The sequence below is a fragment of the Apus apus genome, chromosome 4 (assembly GCF_020740795.1).
Source record: "Apus apus isolate bApuApu2 chromosome 4, bApuApu2.pri.cur, whole genome shotgun sequence".
Taxonomy (NCBI): Eukaryota; Metazoa; Chordata; class Aves; order Apodiformes; family Apodidae; genus Apus; species Apus apus.
This window is the reverse complement of record NC_067285.1, coordinates 43,262,538-43,289,262: the sequence shown is the minus strand read 5'-3', so window position 1 is coordinate 43,289,262 and position 26,725 is coordinate 43,262,538. Positions and strand designations below refer to the sequence as shown.

The following is a 26,725-nucleotide window of genomic DNA, read 5'->3' as shown; positions in this document are numbered from 1 at the left end:
GGTCTGGCATGGGTTTTGGTGACAGGGGAAGGACCCCAGGGGTGGCTCCTGTAAGAAGCTGCTGACAGCTCTTCCGGCTCCAAAGAATTTCGGCCACAACACTGGCCAAGGCCGAGCCAGCAGAGACAATGGATTTACCTCTGCAATTAACAGATGAAAGGAGGGGAAGATGAAGAGCAAAGGTGAGAGCAAGGAGAACAAAAATGAGAGCAATGCTGGAGAAGAGCTACCAAGGTCACAAGGAGGTGGAGGAGGTGCCTGAGCAGAGGTTCCCCTGCAGCCTGTGGTGAGATGGGAGTGAGTGAGTAGCCACATGGTTCTTTGTTGTTGGTTAGGCCTAAACCATGACTCTAGTCAAACCCAAAGTTGTTAGTTGCTCCTCATAGAACATGCCTTCCAGCCCTTTCACCAGCTTTGTTCACCTCCTCTGGATGCATTCAAGTACCTTAACATCCTTCTTAAATGGTGGGGCCCAGAACTGCACACAGGGCTCAAGGTGAGGCCTTACCAATGTTGAATACAGCAGGATAATCACCTCCTCCGACCAGCAGGTCGTGCTGTGTCGGATGCACCCTGAGATGCAGTTTGCCCTCTTGGCTGCCAGGGCACACTGCTGGCTCATACTGAGCTGCTGCTGAGCAGCACGCCCAGATCTCCTTCTGCAGGGCTGCTCTCCAGCCATTCTACTCTCCTCATTTATGCTTGTGCCTGGCTTTACTCCATCACAGGTAAAGAATCTGGCAATTGTTCTTGTTGAATTTAATCCCATTAATTATTGCTCAATGCTCCAATCTATCTAGGATCCCTCTGCAAGGCCTCTTGTCCCTCAAGAGAGTCAACAGCACTTCCCAGTTTCATATCATCAGCAAACTTGCTAATAGTCTATTGAATTCCTGCATCCAGATCTTTGACAAATTTATTGAACTGAACTGGCCCTAGAAGTGAGCCCTGAGGAACACTGCTGGTGACTAGTCACCAGCCAGATGTAGTCCGACTCACCACAAACCTTGGAGCCCTGCCCTTCAGCCCATTCTTCACCTAGCACACTGTTGGACAGCTCATCACACAGTTGGACAACTTGTCCAGAAGGATGATGTGAGGGACAGTATTAAAAGCCCTACTAAAATCCAGAAAAACAACATGCATCACATTCCCTTCATCCACAAGGCAACTGACCTTATCATATAAGGATACCGACTTACTTACACTTCCCTTTTGTGAACCCATGATGACTGTGCCTGATAACTGCATTATTCTTTAAATGCCTTTCAATAGTGCCCAGTATAATCTTCTCCATATTTTTTCCGGGAACTGAAGTTAGACTAACAGGTCTGTGGTTCCCCGAGTCTTCCTTCATGTCCTCTTGCAAATGGGAATCATGTCAGGAGGGACCCCCAGACTCTCAAGACGTTTGACAGACTATCAAGAGGGGTCCTGCCATAACATCCACTAGCTCTACTCTGGTCTAAATCCCATCTGACCCCATGGACTTGTGCACATTCAGCTGATACAGCTGGAAAACGGAAAGTCACTACTCCCACACTTGTGGTTCTCTGACTTCAGGGTCTGGGCAGCCCAAGGTCTACCAGTATTAAAGACAAAGCCAAAAAACCCATTGAATGCCTCTGCTTTTTCTTAATCCCTTTTAGTCAGATAACTATCTTCAACAAGTACCACTCCCATCTTTTCTTTAGACCTGCTCTTGCTATTAATGTACTTAAAATAGCACTTGTTATCTGACACACCACCACCCAGTTTCAACTCCAATTGAGCTTCGGCCTTTCTTGTCCTATTCCTGCATATGCAGACCTCAGCTCTGTCATCTGCCTTGTATCAAGGAAAAATCGGAATGATTGGTTTGTGTCCTCTAGAACTGGTTTGAGTCTTTGTCTCTGAGAGGATCGTGGAAGACAGAGCAGTCCACTTTGAGAAAGAAATGCCTTTTCTTTCGCAGTGGAAATACCTCTCCCTCCAATCACCACAAATGTCTCCACTCCCAAATCCAGAGGTTCAGACTCACTCTGTTTGATAACCAAGGCTACACTGATTTCAGTACTGCCCAATTTCTCTATGTGCATCCAAATTCCCTCCAAGTCAACAAGAAAACTCCCATGCGTTTCAGTGGGCTTTCATCAAAAACATGCTCAAACACATCTACTATACCTTTACTAAACCTGTTTAAAAAAACAACAACAAACCAAAAAATAACAGGAAAAAAAACCCTGCAAAACTTCAGACCTTAAAAATGATAATTGAACCATGACATATTTTTAATGGATTCTATTTGAAACACTGACTTTTTGTTTTCCAAGTATGAGCCACAGAATGTAGATTTGTCACTTTAAGATAATTACTAATATCGTCCCCCACCAGAGACATCTGGAACATATTTAATTATGGACTTCACTGAAAATGTACATGGCACATGCTCACTCTTTTGAGCAAGTCTTTAAATGGACAAAGGCCCATTTGTTCCTTCTTTGAAAATACAGCCTCAGCACATACAAGTGACCCCAGAATCAGGCTTCTGTTATTTGTGTGTAGCATATATAGAATGGACACATGCAAGCTGACATTCATCAAGCTTTGAGGCACATGCCTAGGTATAAGCATCCCAGAGATCCCAATGGGAAAAGCCCTAGTGAAGCTGGGGGTACAACTGTGCCTTGCACGTATGTGCTTGTAGTAAATGTATTCCTGCATTACAGCTCATGCCTCTGCATCTCATCTCATAGCCTTTATCAAAGCAGACTCAGGTGTGCCTATATGTACTGCAGGCACTCCTCACACGTGTACCCACCATGTCAGACCTGGGGCAGCACTTAACTACCACCACATTTTCCCTCATGCATTTTAATAGCTGATGCCTTCCTGTGTTCAGCTCTAGACTGAGTATGGTCTAACAGTCTCCTTTTTAAGGCAATGCCAATCCGAGTATAAATACCCAAAGCAGCAGCAGGACACAACTGCATTTATACTTGAAGCAGGACTAATTTCAGACTAGGGTAAGAAAAAGACCACCAGTAGGGATATAGTGTCATTTTATACTGAAGAGAGCCACCAGCCACTCCTTTCTGTTCTCCCAAGAGAGGCTAGAATATCAGAGTAATTTATCTTATCATTTCAGTGTTTTGTCCCAAGTCTTACCAATAAAAAAATGTCTCCAAGAACACCTGTGCATTGTTTCCTGATTTTTCTTCTCCTGAAGGTCAAATTTTCAACCGAGTCTGCATTTGCTTTGTGGATTTTACATTCCCCCCATCCCTTCAGTTTGGCTGCAGAGACATGCAACTGTCTTTCAAGGCTGCATTCAGAATAGAGCTTAAGTGCATGATTTGCTCCTTTAAACAGTATCATAGGTAGAGTAACTCCAGAGTGTTTCATATGCAGACATTAAAGGCAGATTTCCAGGGGAGTTTAGTTTTCGTTAGGACACCTAACTATAACGGGTTCATTTTCCAAATCCCAGAGAGTGCAGTAGCTGTTGTTCTGTTCAGCAGAAACATTATTTTGCAAATCAGAACGCGTGAGGTTCGGGAAGCTTTCAGATGCCTGAGTGTGCGTCTGTGTGGTCCCGCAAGCCTTCGGAAGAGCTTAAATTGCAAAATGTGATTATTAATTTTTAAAGCAAAAAGGACAAAGGCCCAACGCCGCCTCTCCTTGGGTAGAGTGAAAGGACTCCGCTGGATTATGCAGCGATGTGCTAGCCCCAGCCTTTGCTGAGCTGGCGTGTGCTCTACAGCAATGGACAAGACAATAGTTTCACTCATAGACACCATTCAACACACACAAGAGAGGAAAAAAAGAGAGAGTTAATGAGGTGCTGTTGAATAATACCTTCATAGAAGCAGAGAGAGAAACCAGATAGATGTCACCTGCAAGGTAAATTAAAATTATACTTCTCTGAGGATTATCAGTGAAAAGTGAGATCTGGAAGGGAATTTGCTTTTGATATCAGAAGGGATAAATGCCCAGTGTAAATCCTTTTAAGTGGGCCTGTAGAGCAGAACAGAGAAATTAAAGATAAATGAGACCAGGGTTTTTTATTTCATAACTGCATTAGACATATTTAAGTTAGCCGTGGAGGGGAAAAAGACTCTGGAGGAGAAGATTAGCTTAGACCCTCAGCAATACATTCATCTGGGAAATCAACTGGAAGAAATTTTTTTAATCTGAATTGCTCGTCCCCGCTCCCTTGCCCCCACTAAAAGCCAGACACACCCCAAAACCCCTTTCAGAACACTTCTGCATAGCCTGGCCAGGAAAATGACATGCCATGTCATTTTTTGGGTGATGTTTGGGATAGGAAAGGTGTAGGCGTAAGCTGATTTCATCCTTTCCTTTTTCCTTTCCTCGCCTGCCCTGGGGAAGGCCCATTTGCCTCAGTCTTCCATAAATCCTCCTCCCATTTGATTCCTCCTGGAAAGGGAGACAGAAGCTAACCAAAATCAAATGCTTTGCAGTCTGTGTTTCTATCTCCTTTGCCAGAGTCTGAGGTACATACAACTCCTGCGGTTTCATCCAGGCCTACGTTGTTATTAAAAGTCAATTGGAAATGCTGTTAGCAAGGAAAGTGGAGGAAATGAGTAAAAAAAAGTAATACATTCAGATGCATTTGGCTCTCTTCCTGGGAGCCCTTTTAATATAAAGAAACCCAAAAAAGTTGTATTTTTAGATCTGGAAAGATGCGTTTTCGTATTTCACACACTAAAGGGATTTGCCTTAATACACTCAAATTTCCCTCCCCCTCCTCCTCCCTCATGTTCTAGAAGAAATGAACTCCAGTCCTTAACTTAACCACTGGATACATATATTCTGTTTTCCCCATTGGCCAGAATAAAAACCAATAAATGTATTTCATTTCTTTTGTGGATTTATAATAGCACCTGGCAAGGATGGTCTTAATCTCCTTACAGTGCTTGCATCAATGAAAGAAAACTTTGCAGTACTTCTTGAGAGAGAAATGAAAGGATAACAGGAATAAAATCTGGAAATACAAACATTATCTCCATGAAGATCTGTTAGAAAATGTATGAAATCCATATCAATGTCTCCAGAGGGTGTTTGACTTAATAGAACAATTTAGACAACAGGTTATTACAGATGGAAATAAGTATAGTCTTCATTCCTAATGATGGCAGAATAGTTCAGAGACAACTGAGAGGCATGGGGTTGTATTTAGGCAGAAAACTGGTGGCCAATCCCTAGTAGTAGACCTGAGAGAGAGGAATTAACCAGAATTTCATTCTTCCTTCTGCCCAGTATTGGTTACCATTTCCATTTTAATGTAGACCATATCAGTTCTTTACCATGCTAAAAATGGGTATGACAAAGACAAATTTCTTGAAAAAAGCTAATGACTTCAGACAGCCTCAGGTTACTGGGAACCTGACCAAAAGTTTTCTGACTGAAACAAAGTTTCCCTGTGATTTAATGACCTTTGATTCAGACTCAAGCATTCAAAGGCATTCAAGCGACTGATTGAAAGATGTTAAGCAATAGCTAAACCCAAACCAACAATATACACTTTCTCACTAAAAAGTCAGCAGCTGTAGGACAAGATTGAAAAGGAATAAATGGTGCACAGATGTCACACAAGGAATTAAGTTATTGCCTTATATTAATAAACTTCATAAAATAAGTCACATTACTCATCACAGGTTACCAACTTCAGCTTCAATAATAAACCAATTATAGAGGCCCTAGGGAGAAGTGATGGGGCTTTATATCAAGGAAAACATCAAATGTGAGAAAAACAAAACCGAGTCACAAAGATGATCAAAGGACTGGGAAGTGACTGATCTAGTGGGAGGTGTCCCTGTCCATGCAGGGGAGCTGGAACTCAATGATCTTTAAGGTCCCTTCCAACTCTAACCATTCTATAATTCTAGGAAGGCTGCTGTACAAGGAAAGGCTCAGAGAACTGGGTTTGTTCAGCCTGGAGAAAAGAAAGCTCAGGGGATACCTTATTGCCATGTTCCAGTACTTCATGGGTGGCTACTGAGAAGATGGAGACTCCCTTTTTACAAGGAGTCGCATGGAAAAGATCAGGGGTAATGGGTGCAAGTCGGTCCTAGCGGGGATCTCAATTGGACACCAGGAAAAAAACAAATAAAAAAATTATGAGAACAGTTGGACTTTGCAGTAATATCCCCAGGGAAGTGGTGGAATCCCCGACACTGGACACTTTTAAGACTCAGCTTGACAAGGTGCTGGGCCATCTCATCTAAACCTTGCTCCTACCTAGAAAGGTAGGACCAGATGATCCTTGAGGTTGCTTCAAACCTGGCATTCTATGATTCTATGATATCTACAGTAAAGTTTTTGACTTAAGAGGAAAATCTTCTTTACAGTGAGGGTGACAGAGCACTGGGACAGGCTGCCCAAGGAGGTTGTGGAGTCCCCTTCTCTGGAGATATTCAAGACCCACCTGGATGCAGCCCTGAGTAATGTGCTCTAGGGGATCCTGCTTTAGTGGGGGTGTTGGACTAGATGATCTCTAGAGGTCCCTTCCAACTTTGACGATTCCGTGACTTAAAGTCTGGATCTCCACACTGTAAACTTTGTGAGTGTGAGGTGATGATGGGGATTGATAAGTGAACATTGCCTCTGCTGCTCTACCACAGAAACCTTTCCATATTCTACGAAGTGAGAAAGAAGTCTCTCAGCCATACTTGCTAAAAAAATATATAGAATAATAAAGCACAAGATTAAACCACGGTCATGCTGACCATGCCTCCTCACATTCCTTTCAGTCTGCAAGTTTGTCACCAGTATCCATTTAACTTTCCACATTTAAGTGTTAATTGGAAGGGAAAAAACTCATCTCCTCCAAAATTACTTCTATCCCCAGAATACCCAAACTTCCACGCCAGAAGAATGGCACCACTCCTGCCGTTTCTCTCACCTACGTGCAACGTGCCCAACATCTCTGAAAGACGCTCACAGTGTCTTCCAAATGAATGGAAAAGGAAGTTTTGAATTTGCCTCAAAACATAAAGAGAAGAAAGTAAACAAAACCACACCTCTCTCGCCCTAAGACCCGGTGTTCAGACCATGGGTGTTTATTTGTATGCCCTGTAGCCCCACATGCCAGGCCCTTCAGATGCCTGTCAGCAGAGCACGCTGCTGCCTGCTCCACTCATACTTCATCATGTAATGGGTCAGTTGAGCCTTCAGTTAAAAATAGCAAGAAAAGTATTTTTCTTCAAAGTGAAGAATTAAAAGTCTGTAGGTAATGGAATTCTTATAAATAGGACTGAGAAAAAGGAGTGTACAGGGGTGAAGGGCATCCTTCTGTCTACTTGCAAGCAAAATAAACTTTCCGCTGCCACCTCTTGCAACGCTTTGATTTTTCACCGTTCTTGAATGCAAGATCTTTGACAACTATGAAGCTTGCAGATGTCCAGTTTAAATGTCAGACCTCATCTGAAGGCTTACCTCACCTCAGTGATTAATCAGGAGCGCAAGTTTAAAATACGACAGGCAGAGAAGTGACTCTCAAACGTTCACATGACTGAAGTTAACACTTACTCACCGCGATGACTCTTCCATAACAACCTGCTCAGCTGGTAAGCTACCACGTTATTTTTGTAAGTGGTATTAATACATGTCAATCAAATTATGTCCTTACCAGCTGTGACAGCAAATGTGCAATAAAATACTCCATGATCAGCTGACACGTTCATAGGTGCCCAGGCTATAACAGATTCCACCTCTTTCCCCTTGCAGCGTTGCGGATCTAATACAATTAAGCAGAAGCACGGGGGTGACTTTTCTGATAAAGACAGTATGAGCAACTCAAAGATCTGTGGCAGTACAACCTGTTGTGCATGGAGGTACGGTTTTCAGAACAAATGGATGGTGTAAAGATTGAACGCATCAGTGAACAGAGGCATTTCAGTATTTTAAGCCTGGGACTGGGGAGTGGTGAGCTAGTTCAGAAGACAAACAGCTAAACACTCAAAGGAGTGAGACAGAGAAAAGGTTACTTTTCACACAAGGACTCATGCTGGCACAAGGGGGAGACATGAAGAAGTGTCCCACAAGGTAAAGAAAAGGACCAAGGTGACAGGAGCCAGCAGGGGCTAACTTTTCACAGAAGCATGCTGGAAATTATAGATGGAACAAGTAGTGGTGGCCTTCATACTATGTAGATTGTCTATCATCTATGTAATTTCTCCCCACAAGAAAATCCATAGTGCTCCTGCGGACAGTAGACCTTCACACCAGAATACATGACAGGAACTCACTCTTGAAATCACCTGCTACCTTTAAACCAATCTCATAGAACCATTAATTCAGGTTGGAAAAGCCCCTTCGGATCCCAGAGTACAACCATCATCCCTGCTCTACAAAGTTCTCCCCTAAGCCATCTCCACCAACACCACATCCAAACGACTCTTAAACACATCCAGGGATTCATCTCACATTCAAAAACGAACCACGTTGTCACACATTTTGCCATCGCTCACAAAAATGTCCTCTCTCCCTCATCTCAGGCTACTTTCAAGTTTTCAAACACCTTTATTTCCCCAACCTCTCAGCACCAACTTTTCCTCCCCTTCTTGAAAACTATGCACATACCTATGCAGATAACTCAGCCTTCAGGTTTGAAAAGTCCTGTAATATGAGGTTATTCTAATTAAGGGTGCTTTCCAACTTGGTGTTGTATAGATGCACTCTCCCTACACACACATGGTGAAAGGAAACTGCTGGGGGAAGTAACATGTCCTTCATTTCTGCCTCCATGGAGGCAGAATCAACAAGCAAAGCTGGGCATTTTGGCAAATACAAAACCAGGGGATTTGGGCTGCAATGCCCAGGAATTGTGTGCCTTGGAAGAAAGGCAATTTGTCAGCAGGATGCAAAGTAAGGATTCTTTGCTCAGAAATAATAATAATGGGTTGTTACATCTGATGTTTGGGTTTGGTGTTGGGTTTGGTTTTTTTAATTATCATTCTTTGCCTATTCAGACAAATCATTTATTAAACTAAATAAAACAAAGGGGACACTTGCCTTCAAGGGGCAATTCACTCTTTGCTGACAAAAGCACCAGAAGTAGGGTTTAATACCTTGACAACATTTGCCACTCTCACTGGTGGGCCTTGGGGGGTCAAATTATCTTGGGAAATAACAACAACAACAAGAAGAAAACCCCAACAAAACACAGAAGAACTTGGGAGGAAAGAAAACTGGAGAAGCCACAAGTACATTTGTTTTACAAAACACAGCACTGCTCTCAGTGGACAAATACTGCTTCTCAACTGATAGGGAAGGTGGCAAGAAAATGCACACAGGGAAAACCTGGAGGCCACATAATGGTCTTGCAGCACTCCAGAAATAATTAAGAGCTGTATTCTTGGGGAAAGTGGTCTCATTAAATTGTTTTCAGATTGCAATTTTCTTCCAGCTTCTCTCTCTTCTTTCCATTTCCACCAACAATCCTGGAGCAATGAAAATATCAGTTTGCTTTCTAGCGCCTATATTTTCTTAAGAATGTCATTATTCAATTATCTGTCTATTCACTGGCCTTAAGGTCCAGCAGAGCAAATATTGTTGAGCCTTCATTTAATGTTTTTAAATGCACTTCAGTTCACTTGTGATACAATAAAACTTTATTGAATTCTGTTCCCATATCACACTTACCCTCCCTCACTTTTATTGATATGTGAGCCCATCTGCTCTTCTGTCAGCAATAAAAGGAATATTTCTAGCAAAGAAATGACCTTTCCTTCCATCAATACAGCAATTGGGAAAATATGATTTCAGGTTCCATGTTTACAAAGAAAAAAGTCTTGAGAAAAGAAAAGGAGATCCATGGTCAAGTGTTCTTTTTCCTTCACCTTGTTAGCATTAACAAAGCAGGAAAATCTCTGTAAGCATCAAAGATATTTGGTGCCTCGGTAACATTTATTAGCCCACTGACCCAGAAGAATGGAAAGGAAGAAGGATTCATCCTTCCTCAGAAGCCACAAACGTTTTTTTGCCTTTCAGGAAACAGCCCTTTGAATAGATCTCCTCAACAGTAAAAGCTGACAAAAGACACATTGCCTGGGTGAGCAGCAAGCTATCATCCCAGTGGGAAATGCCATGCCTGAGGCACCCATCTTGTTCCCTCCTGCTGCTGTCATCCTTTCCATCCAATCAGCAATGGGCTTCTCTTCATTGATCCCCACCTTTTCTCCACTTTGTCCTGCCCTGTAACTTAAATTTTCCAAGTCTCTGTTAATAACTAGACTGTTTCAGAAGGACAACAGTGCACGAGTTATTCTCCTGAACTCCAAAACCTAGAACCTAAGGGAATTGAGAGCTCAGGAAAATCTAAAGCTGAATTTGACTCAGCTAGCTAAATCCTCCTCCCAACACCATGCTGAATCCTCATGAGCCTGAATGGTTGTCTCTAGGGGGGACTGAACAGAAAAAGCACTCCAAATATATGTCTGTGCTTTCAACTTGCACCTTTTTCAAGACCAAAATGAAATTGAAACACAGACAATCCCTAAATTTCAGTCAAAGCCAGGGGGTGATAGTTGCTCATTTGTTGGAATACCTCTCTCTGTTCTGACCTGGGGTGTCACCCTCCAAGGGCATGGCCCACAGAACATTGGGAAGAGTGGAAGGAAGGAGGCTCGTCAGCCTCAAGCAGGTTGTTCTTTCTCTTCATCCACCTCAGAAATACATGCAGACCTAATAAAACACGAATGGGTTGAGCCCTAAGGTGTGACATGCATACAAAGGCTGTATTTGCATTGGGAAAACCAACACCGTGCTTTGGATTTATCAGATTATCCATAGAAAATCCAGCTGCTCATAATGACAGCTAGTTAGTTCAGCAGCTCTCCCACCACCACTGGTCTTGCAAAACTGAACTCTTGCTTGTCACTGCTCTCGTGTACAGCATTGGAGAAATGGCTCATCTGCTTTCTGCCTCGGATCGTGAGGAAAATGGCAAGTCCCTTAGCACATTACAAAGGTGAAATAAGAAAAATCATATTCCTAGATGTACTGGCACCATGACAACAGGACTGTATAAGCACCAGAAGAAGATACTAAAGTGTTTCTGCTGTGAGAGTGTTGACCCAGCTTCACAAAACCACCTCCACCACTGCTGTTTCCATTACCCACTTAACACTGCCCTGTAAAGAGAGTAGGAGAGAGGGAAGGGATGCACCAGGAAACAAAACCAGAGTGCTGGATCAAAGAGATCCTCACAAACTGAGGATTCTCATACTTACAACATAATGCAGCCTAAACTGCAGTTGTAGACATCTCTCTGTAAAGTGCCATGTGTCCACAGCTGTGGCAATGGCAAAATGCAGGTCTGCAGTAGTACAAAATTAACAGAAAGCCATGTAAAACCTCTCTTGGTCAGTAACGCTTACAAGAAAATTCAATTTAAGAAAACCGGAGTAGCAGTTTCAGTATTTTGGAAGAAAAGGGGCAGTATTTAAATCAGGTGTCAGAGAAATAACACCACATTCCAAGGCCTGCTTTGAGAAAGACAAAATTAGTTTGTTGACTTGCTCTGATACCAGAAAAACAGGACAACTGATTCCACCATAGCCTGTCAAATTAGGCCTGGTCTCTTTTCACCTGCTGAAATCACCTGCTTTTCACTTGCTTTTCATTGTCAGAGGGCAGTGAAAAAAGTCAAGAGGTCCTTGGAACGACTGTCCATTTCTGAAGGCAGCATCTGTCAGCACCTAAACTGCCTACAGGATCAGGAAAACGAGGAGAGGACCAGACTATCTGTGTAACCGTCTGTTGTCTTCCCCACATGTTGAGAGCAAACACAGCCTTGTGGAACTCTTTTTGTTAGGACAGTCTCTAGTGAACACACAGGAATGCAGTGTGGAGGGCAACATAAAGGACATTTTTAAATATATGAGCTACTGAAGCTATAAGAGGCATGTTTTTCCCCCCTCCTGAGAGGAAAGGGGGATGCTTGCCTCTTGAAAATTATACAAGTTAGTGGTGAAAGAGCTAATAAATAAATAAATAAATTTGCAAGAGGAATAGGCTACCCAGTGGAGTTTTAGATCTCCCATTATTTTTCTCTGAGAGAGTGTACACCCCAGCACTAGATTGAGTGAGAGTGCCTAAGGTCAGTCCTAACAACATCTGTTAAAGATGGCTCCTAAACGCTGTTTTCTTGAGACACACACACACATTCCTCTCTGCTGCTGAGCCAGTGCTCAGGTAAACTGTCTCTTTCTGTCCAGAAGGAATAATCTGAAACCATAAGGAGCAACCCCATCCAACCAGACAAAGAACACTGGAACTGCACGAGTGCCTGCTGAGATATTAATTCCTTTGCTATGTAACTCTTGTATTTCTTTAGGAGATGGCTCTATAGCAGACACTACCTCTCATCAAGGGCTCAGTGCATGAAGGCACCAAGGAATGTTAGTGGCCAAGGAAGAGATTTCCTAGCAGTGAGCAGAACCAGGGAGCCCATAGAGCCCAGTGCCCTCCTCCACCAAAGCATCACACAGGGCAGCTGGGTGTGGGTAGCAATGCTAAGAAAGCTGGACCTGAAAGGACTGGGCCAACAGCCCAAATTCAGTGAGAGGGGCTGAAGCATGTGGGCTTGGTGACAAGAATCCAGGGGGACCAAATGACCCACAGCAAATGGCAGAGGTATCACTGAGGGCATAGACAGGGAAAGATGCTTCATTTTCCAAGCATAGCTTGGGTCCAACCATACCCTTGCTGACCTCCTTGTGCAAAACTGATGCTTTCCCCGTTGCTTGGATGGCTTTCACTCATGGGGTGCTCCCGGGGCACAGGCAAGGAACACCAGCAAAGCTGTGCTGACAATTTTCAGAGGGAAGAAATGGAGGCAGCAACAAAGCCAAACAGAGACTGTGGAAGGAGAACAATACAAAGGAGCCCTAGGTTTCCCTTTCCACATCTGCAGATGAAGGGACACCGTTTTCCCCAACACAACCAACTTCCCTAGTGCTACACTGAAGCACAACGAAAGATTTGCCTCAAAATTTCCAGGCAGTGCTGAACAGCAGCCCAGCAGATGGCATCCTATTTTACAATGTGCTCTCCCCTCATCCCCCCCTGCTCATAGAATGATAGAATGGTTTGGGTTGGAAGGGACCTTCCTGATGATCTAGATCCAACCCCCCTGTGGGAACAGCCATCAAACTATGAACTTAATTGCAAAGACAGTGTGGCTTGCTGTCATTGTTGTTTTCCTCCCCACATTCAGATCATTAAAACATACTCAATCCCTGCTGTATATTTGGTACTAAGCAACCTCTCACAAGAGCTATTTTACATCTTGTACATGGGGCCGATTAACAACTCGGAGCATAATATTCACATATTACCTTTCTCACAAGGTACCACTATTTCTCTTTGTTTTGTATGCAACAAAGGCCACAGAGGGGCACTAGGTAATGACTACTGCTTTCCCAGCCCAGTCTCCAGAGGGAATGGCATACCTCATGCAAATCACAAGGAAATACAACCCCTTATAATAAGCAGAAACCTGTCTCCCCTCATCCTCCCTAAGAACAATGCAGTTTGAAAAAGGAAAGACCTCATTGAGAGTAGAATACCTCCAAAATGGTAATGTGGTATGAGCTTTCTGATGTCACTCTTTCCATGGGCTTAATCGCTCACCCCATAAAAAAATAATCCATCACTGCATTTAGAAGCTTCACATTTTTGCTTAGAAAACTCAAATATGGACACGCTGAGCCCCTCAGAAGCAGAGAGGGAGTCCCTCAGAGGAAGGTCCCCTTTGCTCAGAGACGTGATCTCAGGTACTTCCTTCACCTTGTGGTTTCACAACAAGCACAACGCTGCACAGCCTGTACACGTTGTGGCTGTAGGCAGGCAGCCACCTCCCACACAAAGGACAGGGACCACCCAAGGCTTTGCAAGTTCTCACTTGCCCTCCGGGCAGGATGCCTGTCATTTCTCAGCCACATTTGCTCTCCTGCAGCCCCTGCTCAAGGCGATGAAGAAGGTGTTCTTAGTTCTTAAGCCAAAGCTTGGTTTTCAGCAAATTGAAGTCTCTTGCTGCTCTCTCAGCACAACTCAGGGACTCAGAAGCACCCATTCCTGTACCTGCTTTGTTATTCTGAAAGGTGTGCTATGAGCTTTGGCCTCCTCCACCTGGAAACCTAGAAACAGGGCTGTTATGCACGGATCAGCCCTTTACAACTGCTAATAAGAAGCACAGTCCTAGCAGTGCTGTTGTTCTTCTTTTTTGAGGTCTGTCATTTTTGACAGTAGGACTGTAACTATGTCTAACAAATTTGGTTTCTACAGAAAGCAAATTCTGAGGTACGTTTCACTTTTTGTAGCTCTGACATTTCCCGTTTGGCACATGCTGCTGTAATCCCAGATGACTGTCTGTCTGCCTTCAAAAATTCAGGCTAAATGGATTGCCTGTCATTTGCCTTCATAACTTTGGAAGCTTATAAATTAGTATTTCTACCAGCAAACACCGAATTTCCCAAAATACTAGCTTTATGCCCCCTCAGCAATACAATATGGTATTTAAGGCAATTATCAAATGTCAGCAGTTCCATGGACACAGGCTGGTCAAAATGCACTGCTGCAGGATTACAAGCATAAAACTCTGCAGAGAGAAGCTATGAGGTAGCAACAGTGCTTCAGTCTTCTGGTCTGCTTTCACTAACAGGGCTACCCAAGTCTTTTCCAAAAGGTGGTATGTCAACGTTACATTGTACAACAAGGAAAACATGGGGCACTATTCAGATATTTTTAACCTAAGCACAAACCTTGCACAGAGGACAATTCTTTCGTATCTTACCAGCTCAGCCTAATACGTAGTTTGTCACCGAGAGTTTACTTGCCCCCAGGCAACAAGAGACAAGCTCAAGGCTGGCCCACTCTCCACAATAAATTGGATCTCTATTAAAGAAACAAATGCAAATATGTCAAGATACATACTGTAAGGGACACATTCATACTGCACTTCCAGGTACTTGTATGTCCCAGGGCAAGGGTCTGGAAACACATCAGGGCCGGCGACAACTGCACATTGGGTCCGATTACTGCACCTGAAAAGCAAGCAAAAAGAGAGTCAGAAAACAATCCAAACAGAAGGACAAGTCAAGAGGCTGAGTGGCCCCTCCAGCATCAACAGGAGTGAAGATGCAGAAGCCAGAACTCCAGCATCAGCTGGGCAAACTTGCCAGACAGCTCACAAGGGCTGATGGCAAACACCGCTGTCTTCATCATCTTGTTGCCAAACGAGAAGAGGCAAGATGGCACAACCTCTTCCCCTCCAAGAAGTTTTCACAGAACCAGGAGGTATTTATTTAAAACCAAACTGAGAGGAAGATATAAAAGATATATATATATTACAGGTACATGGTCCACTAATTCTGGAAACTCAAACTCTGAGTGACCTCAGCATTAAATACCACCAGCCCCATCAAACAAAATGCAAAAAAACTAAACCAACACCATTTGTGGCAAAAATAGGAGTAGTATATTTTACAGCAGGCATTACAAATAAGTTGTACAAAATATTTATGAAGCGTTCTCACAAAAAAAAGTCATATTGAATAATGCTGTTTAATGCAAAGACTAGAAACGGAAACACTTGAATGAAAAAAAAAATAGTCAATTACCAAGTAAGCTGGCTAAAACCCAAAATAGTAGTTTTCCTTACATAGGCAACACACTGGCATTAGTTTTATGCAATCATTCTGCTCAGCAGAGGTTTGTCCCTGTGAGATGCTTTCTCTGTGGCACAAATGACTCTCATCCGTGGGTGACTGAACTGTGCATGCATGGAAACCCACATTTGCCTCTGTTTTTGTGGTACAAGCACCTTGATGTATAAATCTTGTGCATGTTGGGGATACAAAATCATGTAGCAAACAGCAGTTCTACAGAGAAAAATCCTGTTCTTGTTTGTTTAGAGAAGAAAAAAAAATAAAAAAATGAAAGAGAGAGAGAAATATAATTAGTCTTTGATTTTTATGCTTTTGCATGCCAGAAAGAGACCTCCTAAGGGCTAGACCACTGCATTTCCTTTCCCTAAGATGCTGCCTCCTCTGATATGACATGGGACCTCTGACCTTCCTGCTCTTCTGGCAGCAACCTCAGCATCCAGTGCAGAACTCATTTAGGTCTGCAGTGGAAATGTTTCGTATTTACCTGAGGCTACAGTTTGTCAGCATTAATGAGGATTTTATTTGAGCCAATAAATTAAAATTGATTCATTAATGACTGCCTTAAGCTCCATAATTTCTTTAATTTTATGGGAAGATTAATAAGAGCTGATACGCTTGCTCATCAGGCTGTTTTGCTGGGTAACAGATAATCCAGAGGGCTGAGATATTCTCATGTTTTCCAGTTGAAAGATGACAGTTATCACAGAAAGCAAATAGTTTTATCATGCACATAGAAAACCAACTTTATTAACAAAAGCATAATTTTGTTGTCCTCATCTTTGCTGCTTACAGACAGGTAGCTTGGACCATCCAAGTGGGCAGATTTCCAGAAGAGGCTTTGAACATCATCCAAATTTTCACTTTCAACAAAAATCCTTTACTGGGCTCAATGTGCCTTTCAAAAAGCAATTGCACTGGCCTAATCGATAGTCTCTTTGGCTGCAGGGACAGCCCTGGCCATGTTACATGGAATAAAAGCAATGGATCAAAGAGACATTTCAAAATCACAAGTCCAGATCCAAAATTATGAGGGATTAAAGCAAGGAGAGGATTTGACACATTTAGGGTTCATCTGCATGTGGTTTCATTTTTCTGTCTGTAAGGAAGAGTTTGCTTTGAATGGCCAAGCATTTCCTTGCAGCCTTTTTTTTTTTTAAGTGAGAACTTGGAGACAAAAAAACCCAGAAACATAAACATGCAAACTAGAAAGCTCCAGGTTCAGAACAAGTATTTCAAAACTTGGTTTGGAAGCTGAATGCTATGAACACCAGCCTTAACCTCCTCAAACGAGTGCTGCTTTCTGCAATATCACCAAAGGAGTAAAAGAGCCATGATTCAAGGGGTTGAGTGGGAAATGCAGGGTGCTGATCTAGACTTTTCCCCCAAACTCTAGCAACTCCTGAAGCCTCCTTTCACAACCCTGGATCAGAAGATGAAGCAGCACTGAGCCTACCAAGCACAAACTGCAAAAGAAAGCAAGATCAGACTGACAGTGCCACCCCGGGGGGGAAACAACAGAAAAGCAAAAGAAAAACTCCCAAATAAAAGCTCAAATATTATGCAGTGTCAGGACTTCACACAATTTGCAAAAACGGCTCATACAAAGAACCCCACCAAAATGAGAAAAAAACAACCTCCTCCCTTTTTCACATTCATTTCATCTGGGCAGCAAAACTGTGTCCAGCACTTGGCATTTTGAGTTTTCTTTTATCACCCCAGGGTGAAACGCACAGGTTCCCATTCCAGCACCCTGGCTGGGGATGAGGGCAATTTGGACTAAAAACCTTAGAAAAAACCTAGTAACTGTTTAATCAACTATTCCTGTCAGACATCAGGCTTAAAAAATTTTAAGGGGAGAAAAAGGTAAAAAAACCCTCATTATTAAAGCTCTGGTTGCTGTGCTTTTGCTCATAATATTTTTTCCCCACTTTCACAACAGTTTCTTGGTCGCTCCTGTTTTGCCACGTTTCTTTCCAGGTTTCAAGACCCCTGTGACACTAAGTGACACACAAGAAGTCACACAGAAGGGGACAGGCACATATAGAAGAAGATGCACCTGTAGCCTTGAAAACGGATGGGGAAAAACCCAGGCAATCATGTTTTACTCCATTCCCAGCAAACCAGTCCATGAGCTCTCCTTTGTAAATCACAGGATTATACCAATCTTGAGATTGGGTTTTAATTTTTTTGTTTGGTTTGTTGTTGTTGTTGTTGTTTTGTTTTTCCCTTTATCTCTTCCCCCCCCTTTCTTGGAGGAGGAACTGGAGTTAGAACTTGCAGTGAAAACCAGCACTGCACCAGCTCAATTATAAGACTGTCTCTTCTATAAGGCAACGAGAGAAACTTAACTTCATGCTAGAAATGGCAGCTCTGCATCTTGCCAGATTCCCCTCCAGCAAGGTAGGAAACATTTGCATTGCAGGCTTTACCATAAAAAAACCCCAAACCTACAGTTGCTTCTTTTACACCCATCTATACCTCTTATTACCCACCCTTTGACGAGAACCTCATTCCTAGTGTTGATTCATCAGCTCCTTCAAACAAAACTACTTGTCTTTTCCCAGCATTGCCCTCATGCTGCAGCTCTTCTAGATGACTCCTGGCCTCTCGGGGTATTTTCTCATTCTCCATATGCTCTGATGGCAAGTGAACAGGAGAACTGTGGGGGGAATCTGTGAATTTGGGGCATCAGATTGACAATTTTATGCCTATTAAAAAGCAGCGTCCATTTTATTAGTTTGTATAACATTTTAAGGCAAATGTTCAGGAGAAACAGAAGAATTAAAGGAGCTTCCAAAGTGGTTTTAGTTCCCCTTATCACCGTTTATCATTAAATTTGACAAGGAATTTATAGCCATCCTGTTGTTCAGGGTTGGTTTGTTTTGAGTCCTTCTTTTTACCTGCAATCATTCTTCTTTCCCTGTTGCTCCCTGAAGTGCAAGGTGGGCATGTGAAGATAGAGCCTGCTTCTCAGAGACCTGGGGCCACCTCAACAATTGCTGCGATTGGTGGACACTTTGCCAGAACCAAGGGAGTCCACACAGCTCAACAGAAACAAGTCACTGTGCTGCCAAGGCATTCAGGCTAACAAGGCAAAAAGCCTCCTACATTTTCTTGTTTTGCAAGATAAGGAAAATGTGACTTGCCAGTGCCTGGGTGCCTCTCTAAACACTTGGTACGAAGTGTGCTCAGGGAAAAGGCCAGTATCTCACATCTGCTCTGCCAAGGGGGGCCTTCCAACACCAACCAAGAGTTCAGAAACCAAAGCATAACCTGAGATCTGCGTTTTCATCCCAGCTTAAAAGACTCACAGCAACTTACTTTTCTGTAAGTTCAGGAAATGAGAGTACTCCAACTCCTACAAAAAACCCTACAAAAAAGCAGCCTTTAAGAACCCAGCATCTTATAAAGAGAAGGCCACATTATTCGTATATATGGTTTGGAGAGGAAACATTGTGTCCTGGAAGAAGTGTAAATTGTTCCAATCACAAGAGAAAAAAAACACAAAAAACAAACCACAAACCAAAACAACAACAAAACCCAAACAAAACAAACCAAACCAAACAAAAACCCCAAAATAAACAAAAAAACCCCACTTCTTTATGCCTTCTTTCCAGCTACATTTATTCCTACTTATTAAGGTAGTTGTTTTGTCTTGCAGATGTGAAAAAATATTTACCCTGAGAGGTGTCAATACAGAATAACACACATATACTACAACAGAAAACATGGATTATTTTTGCAGAACTTCTCCCAGTTGCAGTGGAAAATCACTTTCAAGGGTATTAACGTGAAATGGTAATAATAATTCATGTGGCATTTGTTTTGCATTTATAGCAGTGGGACTGAAGGAAGCATCTGAGTTTAGAACCAGCTGCAGGGCTCAACTCCACTCCTAACACTCAGTTCAGACTTTAAAAAAAACAACAAGAACCAAAACAAATACCAAAACTTTACTTCCCTTCAGCAAACTTCCATTCCTGGAACATTTTTATGATTTTCAAGTGACAAGGTCATCTTGTGATAGTGAGGCAGAAACACTTTAAGACGTAAACAGCTGCTTATTCCTGCTCTGACATCTTTGTTGTTTTTTTTTCCAGTGCTAACATTGTTGATATATTTACCAAAAGAGAAAGAAAGAAAGAAAGAACAGTTTGCCAGGTGATGTTTAATTTAGGCCTTTCCAGAAACTTCAATAGCACAGACATGTCAACAGCATTAAGCTAGACACGTCTGGGGCAATACATTTGCCAGTACAAAAATGCAAAGGCAGCACAAAATCAAAGCTCAATCCCAAACAAAAGCCTTTCAGCATTAATCATTGTAGGTGCAAAACAACTAAGTCCTCCAGCTCCCCGTCTAGTTGGTGATTGCTTGCCCCAGACAAGAAAAACAAGTGCCAAAACCATGGGGGCAGGCACCTGTTGTGCTAGGGATGCCAGAAGAGCAACCAGAAATCCATGCACAGGTCCACAAGCCTAGAGGCTCAAACATCCATTTCATTCCCAACATACCTTCTTTCTCCTGGACCTTATCCTCTAAAGACAAGCTCTTCTGAGGTGGAGCAATGCTTTCTGCAACATTGTGGCCAGGAGCTCCAGTGAAAAGAGAGCACTGGAAAACAGTAAAAATGGGGAAGCCACCTGCTCCCATTGAATCTGCAATCAGACCCCTCAGAGTTCAGGGCTAGCCTGGACTACCCTGGAGATAAAAAAAAAAAACACCTCAGGCTGTGTGACCACAAATTTGGATTTTTTCACTAAACACTGAGCTGCCATATCCATCCCTTGCTGCTACTAACACATCCTGCTTGTAGCTGGTGCTACCCTCCACCTACAGTAACTTATAAGATGGGATGAATTCCCACCTGTGCCAACAAAATCGACCCACCTGTGTTCATGAGCACCAGTCGCCAAAAACCAAAGATACTAATTCCCTTCCCTTCAACTAAAACACGTTTTTTACATAGACTTTATTTTTTCCTGCAAAGACAAAGGCAACCATCATGAACCTAGGCATGCTAATATAGCCAAGATGTCCATATCAAAAACTCTTTCTCAAAGTCTATTACACTTTTCTAACAGTTATACAGTAAGAGACAGACTTAATTCATTATCCTTCATGGCAACGCTGCAAGACATCCTTTTCCTTCTCTGGAACACAAAAATACCCTCTCTGGATGACTGCTTTAAGAAAGAGGCTGTCAGAGCAAATAAGTCAGCCAAGAGTGTGTTCTCCCCTGTCAATATGTGATATTTCTAAATCAACCCTTTAGGAAGGGTCAAAAGAAAAAAAAATATATATATATACATATATAAAGAAGAATGCCCTAGAGAATAAACAGGAAGCAAAGAGAAATTTCACTTGTAAGTGGAGGTAATGTGATGGTTTGCAAATAAGGGGGAAAAGGAAAAAAAAAAAATAAAAAAGAGGCAGTGGAGGGTGGAGAGGGGAGAACAGAACCACAATCCTTGAGAAAAGCCTTTGGTTCACTACATTTGCTTTCAATAACATCCTGCACAAAAGCAAAGCTAAATCCTCCGTCTGTTTAGATTCCAGAAACAAATAATTCCTCAGCAGAATCTTTCTCTGCCTTTGCAAAACCTTAAAAGCAAAGGATCTAATGACAGGGAGATGAAAATCCAGTTTCTTCCTTATGAATGGACCCTTTTATTGATCTTTCAGAGCACGGAGAAGAAGCTGGCTTTCCAACCTCTGTTGCAATATAATTATCTGCAGTGTTTAATGCTAGCACAGACAAGTCCCACTACACACTGCATTTTGTTGTTTTATTGACGAGTTTTAATTATCTATCCAGGTGCTAGAGATGTCAGATAGGCTGCTTCTTTTGCCATCAAACTAACACAAGGAGAGGCAGAGCACTCTAACTGAAGCCTCATCGAGCACCTCCGTGGATATTCCAATGAGACACATTTAAACTGTGATGGTTACTGCAAAATCTTACAACGTTTGATGAGAAAAGAGAGTCTTCTTTCTACAGCCTCCACTCATTTCGTTCCTCTATTATTTTATATTGAGCAAAGCAAAGCTGAAGAAAAACAAACCACCAAAACCACACCAAAACCCCAGCCAGCAAAACAGCAGAAAAAATCCTCCAGAGCCAAACTGAATCCAAGCTGTAAAGGTCACCGGGGGGACTACCTTGATATATTATGGAAAGCCTGGGAGCAAGATGGAAAACAGATCCTGGAAATAATTTAAATAACACTTTTACACAGGGAAAGAAAGAAAAAAAGAAAAAGTAATTACCCTGTTTCAACTCATTGATAAGGCCCTTAAAATTTAACAAGAAGCATTTAACAGCAAATTCACAAGATTTAACAGATTTATTGGCAATTTGGGGCACCCTTGCACATGGTGCAACTGCTGCACTGCCAGGGACTCCCCAGCTTGGGAAGCTGAGGTGTCGGGCAGGACTTGACAGTGGGGATACCCTGACTTGTCAGCACTCTCCAAAGGAGGGTCCTCCCCAAGCAATGAAAGCTTTTTCCTCTGTGCTTCGTCATGTAAAGTCTCTTACGCTTTATGGTTTCCTTGAATTTCTTTCTGTCTCATCTCTTTGTGATTAACACAGTGAGGAGGGGAGATGAAGTCATCAAAGGAAATTAATGTGTTCCCCAATATGAAAACCTGCCAAATGCCTTGTGCTAATATGCCTGGCTACAGCATCCTTGTGGCAACACGAAACCTGAATGCAAGCCTGGTGAAAGAAACACTCATCATCAGCGAAAGAACAACAAAACTACTACCTGTCCAGGCCACTGGGTATATTTGGGCAGAAGGTTTGGGTCAGTATGGAAAACAGGTCTGTACTGAGCACATCTAAAGCAGTCATAGTGTTTCTCAAGCTGCAAGGAACTGAGGAGACAGAGAAGGCCAGGTCTGCAAAGTAGGCTGACGTCTTTTATTGGATACCGGTCCATAGGGCTGAAAACCAAAGCTGGCAAGCACTGAAGCTATAAAGCTCATCTTTTAAAGAACTACATCTGCCCTTTTACAGGTACTCTGCTCCTTCCAACTCCATAAACTTCTGTAGCACTCTAATAAAAATCCACTTTACCAAACACTGACAGGATATCTGGCGAGGAGAGTAAACATCTAAAACAAACCAACCAATAAAAAAGGCTCCTCGGTCTAGCCACAGTTAACACTAGTTAAAATAACTGTGAATAGAAAATAATCGGGCTTTTAATTTGGGTTAGGAGGTGAAATTAAAGGTTAGAGGAGGTCTGGTCTGAATTTCAGCTGGCACTCCAAATTACTTTGTCTTCATTGCCATTTTAACACAAGTCAATGTGAGTTAAAGCTCATTTTCTCTCTAGGGCAGCTACCCAGAGCTAGAAAAGTCATAGCAAGTGGCAAAGGATTGTTATCTCTAAACCAGCTCTAAAGCCTGTTCAGACCCTTAGTCTACCACTAACTATCCATCTACTGTGTCCAGGGCACAGGGAGCTGATGCTGGGCTGGACATCAGCCCTGTGAGGTATGAACCTGCTGCTCAGCACTGGCTGAGCTAGAAGCAAATCTGAATGCAAAGATTCAGAAACCTTTTAAATCTATTAACAAAATAATGATAAAAAATATATATTCTGTCCCATTAAAGGAAAATCACTAATTGTCACGTTTTTTCAAAGTACAAGGAATTAGGCAGCCCACAATGACCACAATGCTGCCATTTACTGTCACCACCCAACATCCCTGTCTCAGCCACTGACTGATTCCTGCAAAAGGGAAAACTGAGATTAGAGATTATTGTCTCTAAATGGGCTAAAGTAATCTGTATTCATGGGCTGGTAGGTTTAATGTATTAGCCTTTCGCCTCTATGAACAGGGCTAAATAAAGGTTTGGGGCCAAAATGATTTGTACTGCACTCCACCTCAAATTTGACATCATAATTGAATGACTGAACGAAACAAAAATGAATGTGTCCAAACAGTGTGGGAGGTCAAAGCTGGGCAATTCCCTGACGAACTCAGGAGTGAACCAAAGGCATCCATGCAGCACTGTTTCTAAAACCCAGAGCAACCTCTCTCTTGATCACTCATGCCAATGGCATGATACTGAGGTGATTTTTAAGTAAAGGTCCATAGATTTTAGTAAAGGAAGCAACTGTTCCTGAGCCTCTTGAGAGGAAGCGTCTCAGCCAAGTGAGATGTAGGATCAACATGTGAGAGGTTATACCTTTAGCCTCATGACTAAATCTGTTCAGACAAAAGGATAATATTAGTAAAACAAACAGCCTATTAAGGCCATATGCTATTAATACAGCATCTGTTAATGGCACCCGATTTTGTACAGCACCTTGTGCAAAAGAGTCTTGGCCCCTTTCTGTGTCTCAGGCATTAAAACAGTACAAACAAGAATCAGAAACAAACCAAACTCTCTCAAAAATACTCCTGAAATTAAGTAAATATGTTTTTGATATTCAAAAGGTTTTGGTTTTTTTTTTGTTTTATATACAAATGTAGCCAATTCTTCCTCTTTTATCTTCAGCCCAAAGCTTGAATAAAAACAGCCTTTGATTCTAAGCTCAAGAGAAAGCACAGCATCATATGTTTCCCAGCCCAGTTTTGCCCAGCCAAAGCATATATGGAAGCAAATGGTAAGGAAAAAGAAAATAGCCTAATCTTAGATATCTTCGATCTATTACTTGAAACCATCATTATGAAGTTCCTCGAAATGTCTAAACATAGCACTGAATTTTCTGTGGCTGCATGCAGCAACATGGCAGGGACTGTAAGAATGCATTTTTGAGAACATCTGTTAAGCAGCTCCAGCAAGGCTTTCTCACGCTCCTGCCCTCCCCTCCATCCCATTCCTTCCTCCCTTGTCCTTCCTGGGGCAGTTTGCAGCATATCTATCTATCTCTCTCTCTCTCTCTCTCTCTCTCTCTCTCCCTCAGTTTTCAGCTACACCTGCCCTGGTGAGGCTCTTCTACTGCCCTATGCTGTCTAGTCTGAAAGGGACATAGCTTGCTCATTACATACCTTATCTGCCTTTAAAATATAAATATATTTATATTATATACATATAAATACATGCAGATTTAGCCAAAAATACTATCCTGAGAAAAAGTCTTGTAGGAGAACAGCCTCTGAACATCTGTGGGACAACTGGTAGGAATGGAGCAACAGGGTGTCTGCAATACCTCAAGTCTTTTTTTGTGAAGATGCAGAAAGTACGTTGTTAGTGGAGGACTGGCTCATACTACAGAGCTCACCTAATGCTGTACTCTCAGAATTATATTTGTTGTACCTAAGCAAGCTTCCTTTGAGGAAGCCAAGTCTTCCAGAGAGGCTCTGCCTCCCACCGGAGCCAATTTTTTTCAGAAGAGCTTGGTTCTTCTTGGAGGTGCTTCAAAAAGGCCCAGCTGTTTGAGCATGTCCTGGGACTCCTTGATTCTCATGGAGAGCAGTGGAGCTGCAATTAAGCATTTTTCAGGCAACAGCCTGTGTTACAAAGTGCCTAACCACTTTGGTAATACAACCCAGATAGCTCTATGGAAAAAAAAAAAACCCGCCTGCCTGGGATTGCTGGGAGCCTTAGGTGGGGCAGAAACTGGGAAATCCACATTCCAGAGCATGGAACATGTCTCCTGCAAGTCAACTTTAAAATATGTGACTGATGCTGTTCAGACATACTAGCTGTAGTCCAGGGAGATGGATGAAAGGGTAAAGATGCAGGATAAATTCATCAGATGTCTCCATAAATCATTTCTGTAGTTCACATTTGTTCTCTGCCTTTCATTACTTACATTTCTAAAGCCACTGGGTGCCTTGGTGCAGTGGATCTAATAAAAAGGGAGATAAATTTTAACATCCCTTTTTGAAACATCTTAAAATGATCAAGCTTTCTTCTGAATGTTAATGGAAAGCATTACCAAAACCACACTGTCTCAAAACAATTCGCCAGGGCTGGAAGCTAAAGCAGAGTCATGCTGCAGCCTGGAAATTCACAGTCCTGGTCTGCTCCTCCCCATCCTCCCCAACTGGTTTAAAAGATCTTATTTCTGACCCTAATGTTTTGGCAGCCTTAACTTTGTCACTGAATCCTGCCATCACTTGGAGTAGCCCCTCTGACTCAGGGGAAAAATTCCACACTCGAGAAGAGGAGGAAATATTTTTGGAGATTGACAGTTTGGAAAAGAATCTGAGCTGCCTGACAGCTGTTGGGAGATGGGGGATGCCAGAGGGGTCCCAGCGAAGCACACAGCATCGTACACGTCCACACGCACAGGAAATCAGGAAAGTTTCTGTCTCTAAAGTTTCACGTTGAATGAAAGAAAGTGAGGGAGATACCTGGAGAATTCTTGGGTTATATTAGCAGCTAATGATATTCCCCTTGCCAAGAAAGCCACCCTGGGAAGCTCACCAACAGCAACGGGAGGGACCCAGAGACAAGGCCAGCAAGTTCAGGTGGTGTGGCAATGAGGAGAGAGGAGAGTCCTCCTTGTCTTTCTCCCTGCCATAACCCTGGGGGGGTGCTGGGAATCGAGTGGAGAGCCTGGTGTTGGTGGCTGGAGTTGCTCCACGACAGAAGCAAGAACCTCTGTAAGAGAGCTTAATCCATCGGCAGGTTAAACAAAACAAATGACCGCCCAAGTGAGCAATTAAAGAGCATTCCACAGACAGTACTCAGAGGGCCTTGCCATTGATTAATTAGGTTCAAAGGGCCCAGGCTAACCTCACAGTCCCCTGAGAAAGAGACCACTTAGCCCCCTTAAAAAGGAAACGAAAAAAAAAAGTAAAAAGTTTTCAGCCTTCTTATTTAACACTTGAGCATCAGTTAAACAGCTGCTACAGCAGTGAAACAATTACTTGGGCGTGACCTACATTCAGCTGTATTGCTTTATTACATCCAGGAGAAACTTAATTAAGCTTCTGTTACTTAATGAAAGCAAATAAACCCCCCCATTTTAGAGCTGTGCATCTACAGCCATGTGAAGCTTTCAAACCTGGAAGAGGGGCCTTCCAAGAGAGTGTGGCTCCCACTATCACATTCCTTCTCATTGCTATTTGAGGGATAA

At 42.6% G+C, this 26,725-nt stretch overlaps 1 protein-coding gene across 1 annotated transcript in view; it reads right to left on the bottom strand.

The window, feature by feature from the left end:
* The window catches only part of ADGRL3 (adhesion G protein-coupled receptor L3), a 509,563-nt gene that overhangs the window by 201,359 nt on the left and 281,479 nt on the right, over positions 1–26,725 (bottom strand). The window contains exon 6 of the mRNA XM_051618348.1: positions 14,944–15,053. Coding sequence (XP_051474308.1) covers positions 14,944–15,053 — 110 coding nt within the window. The remainder of the gene's footprint in view (positions 1–14,943; positions 15,054–26,725) is intronic.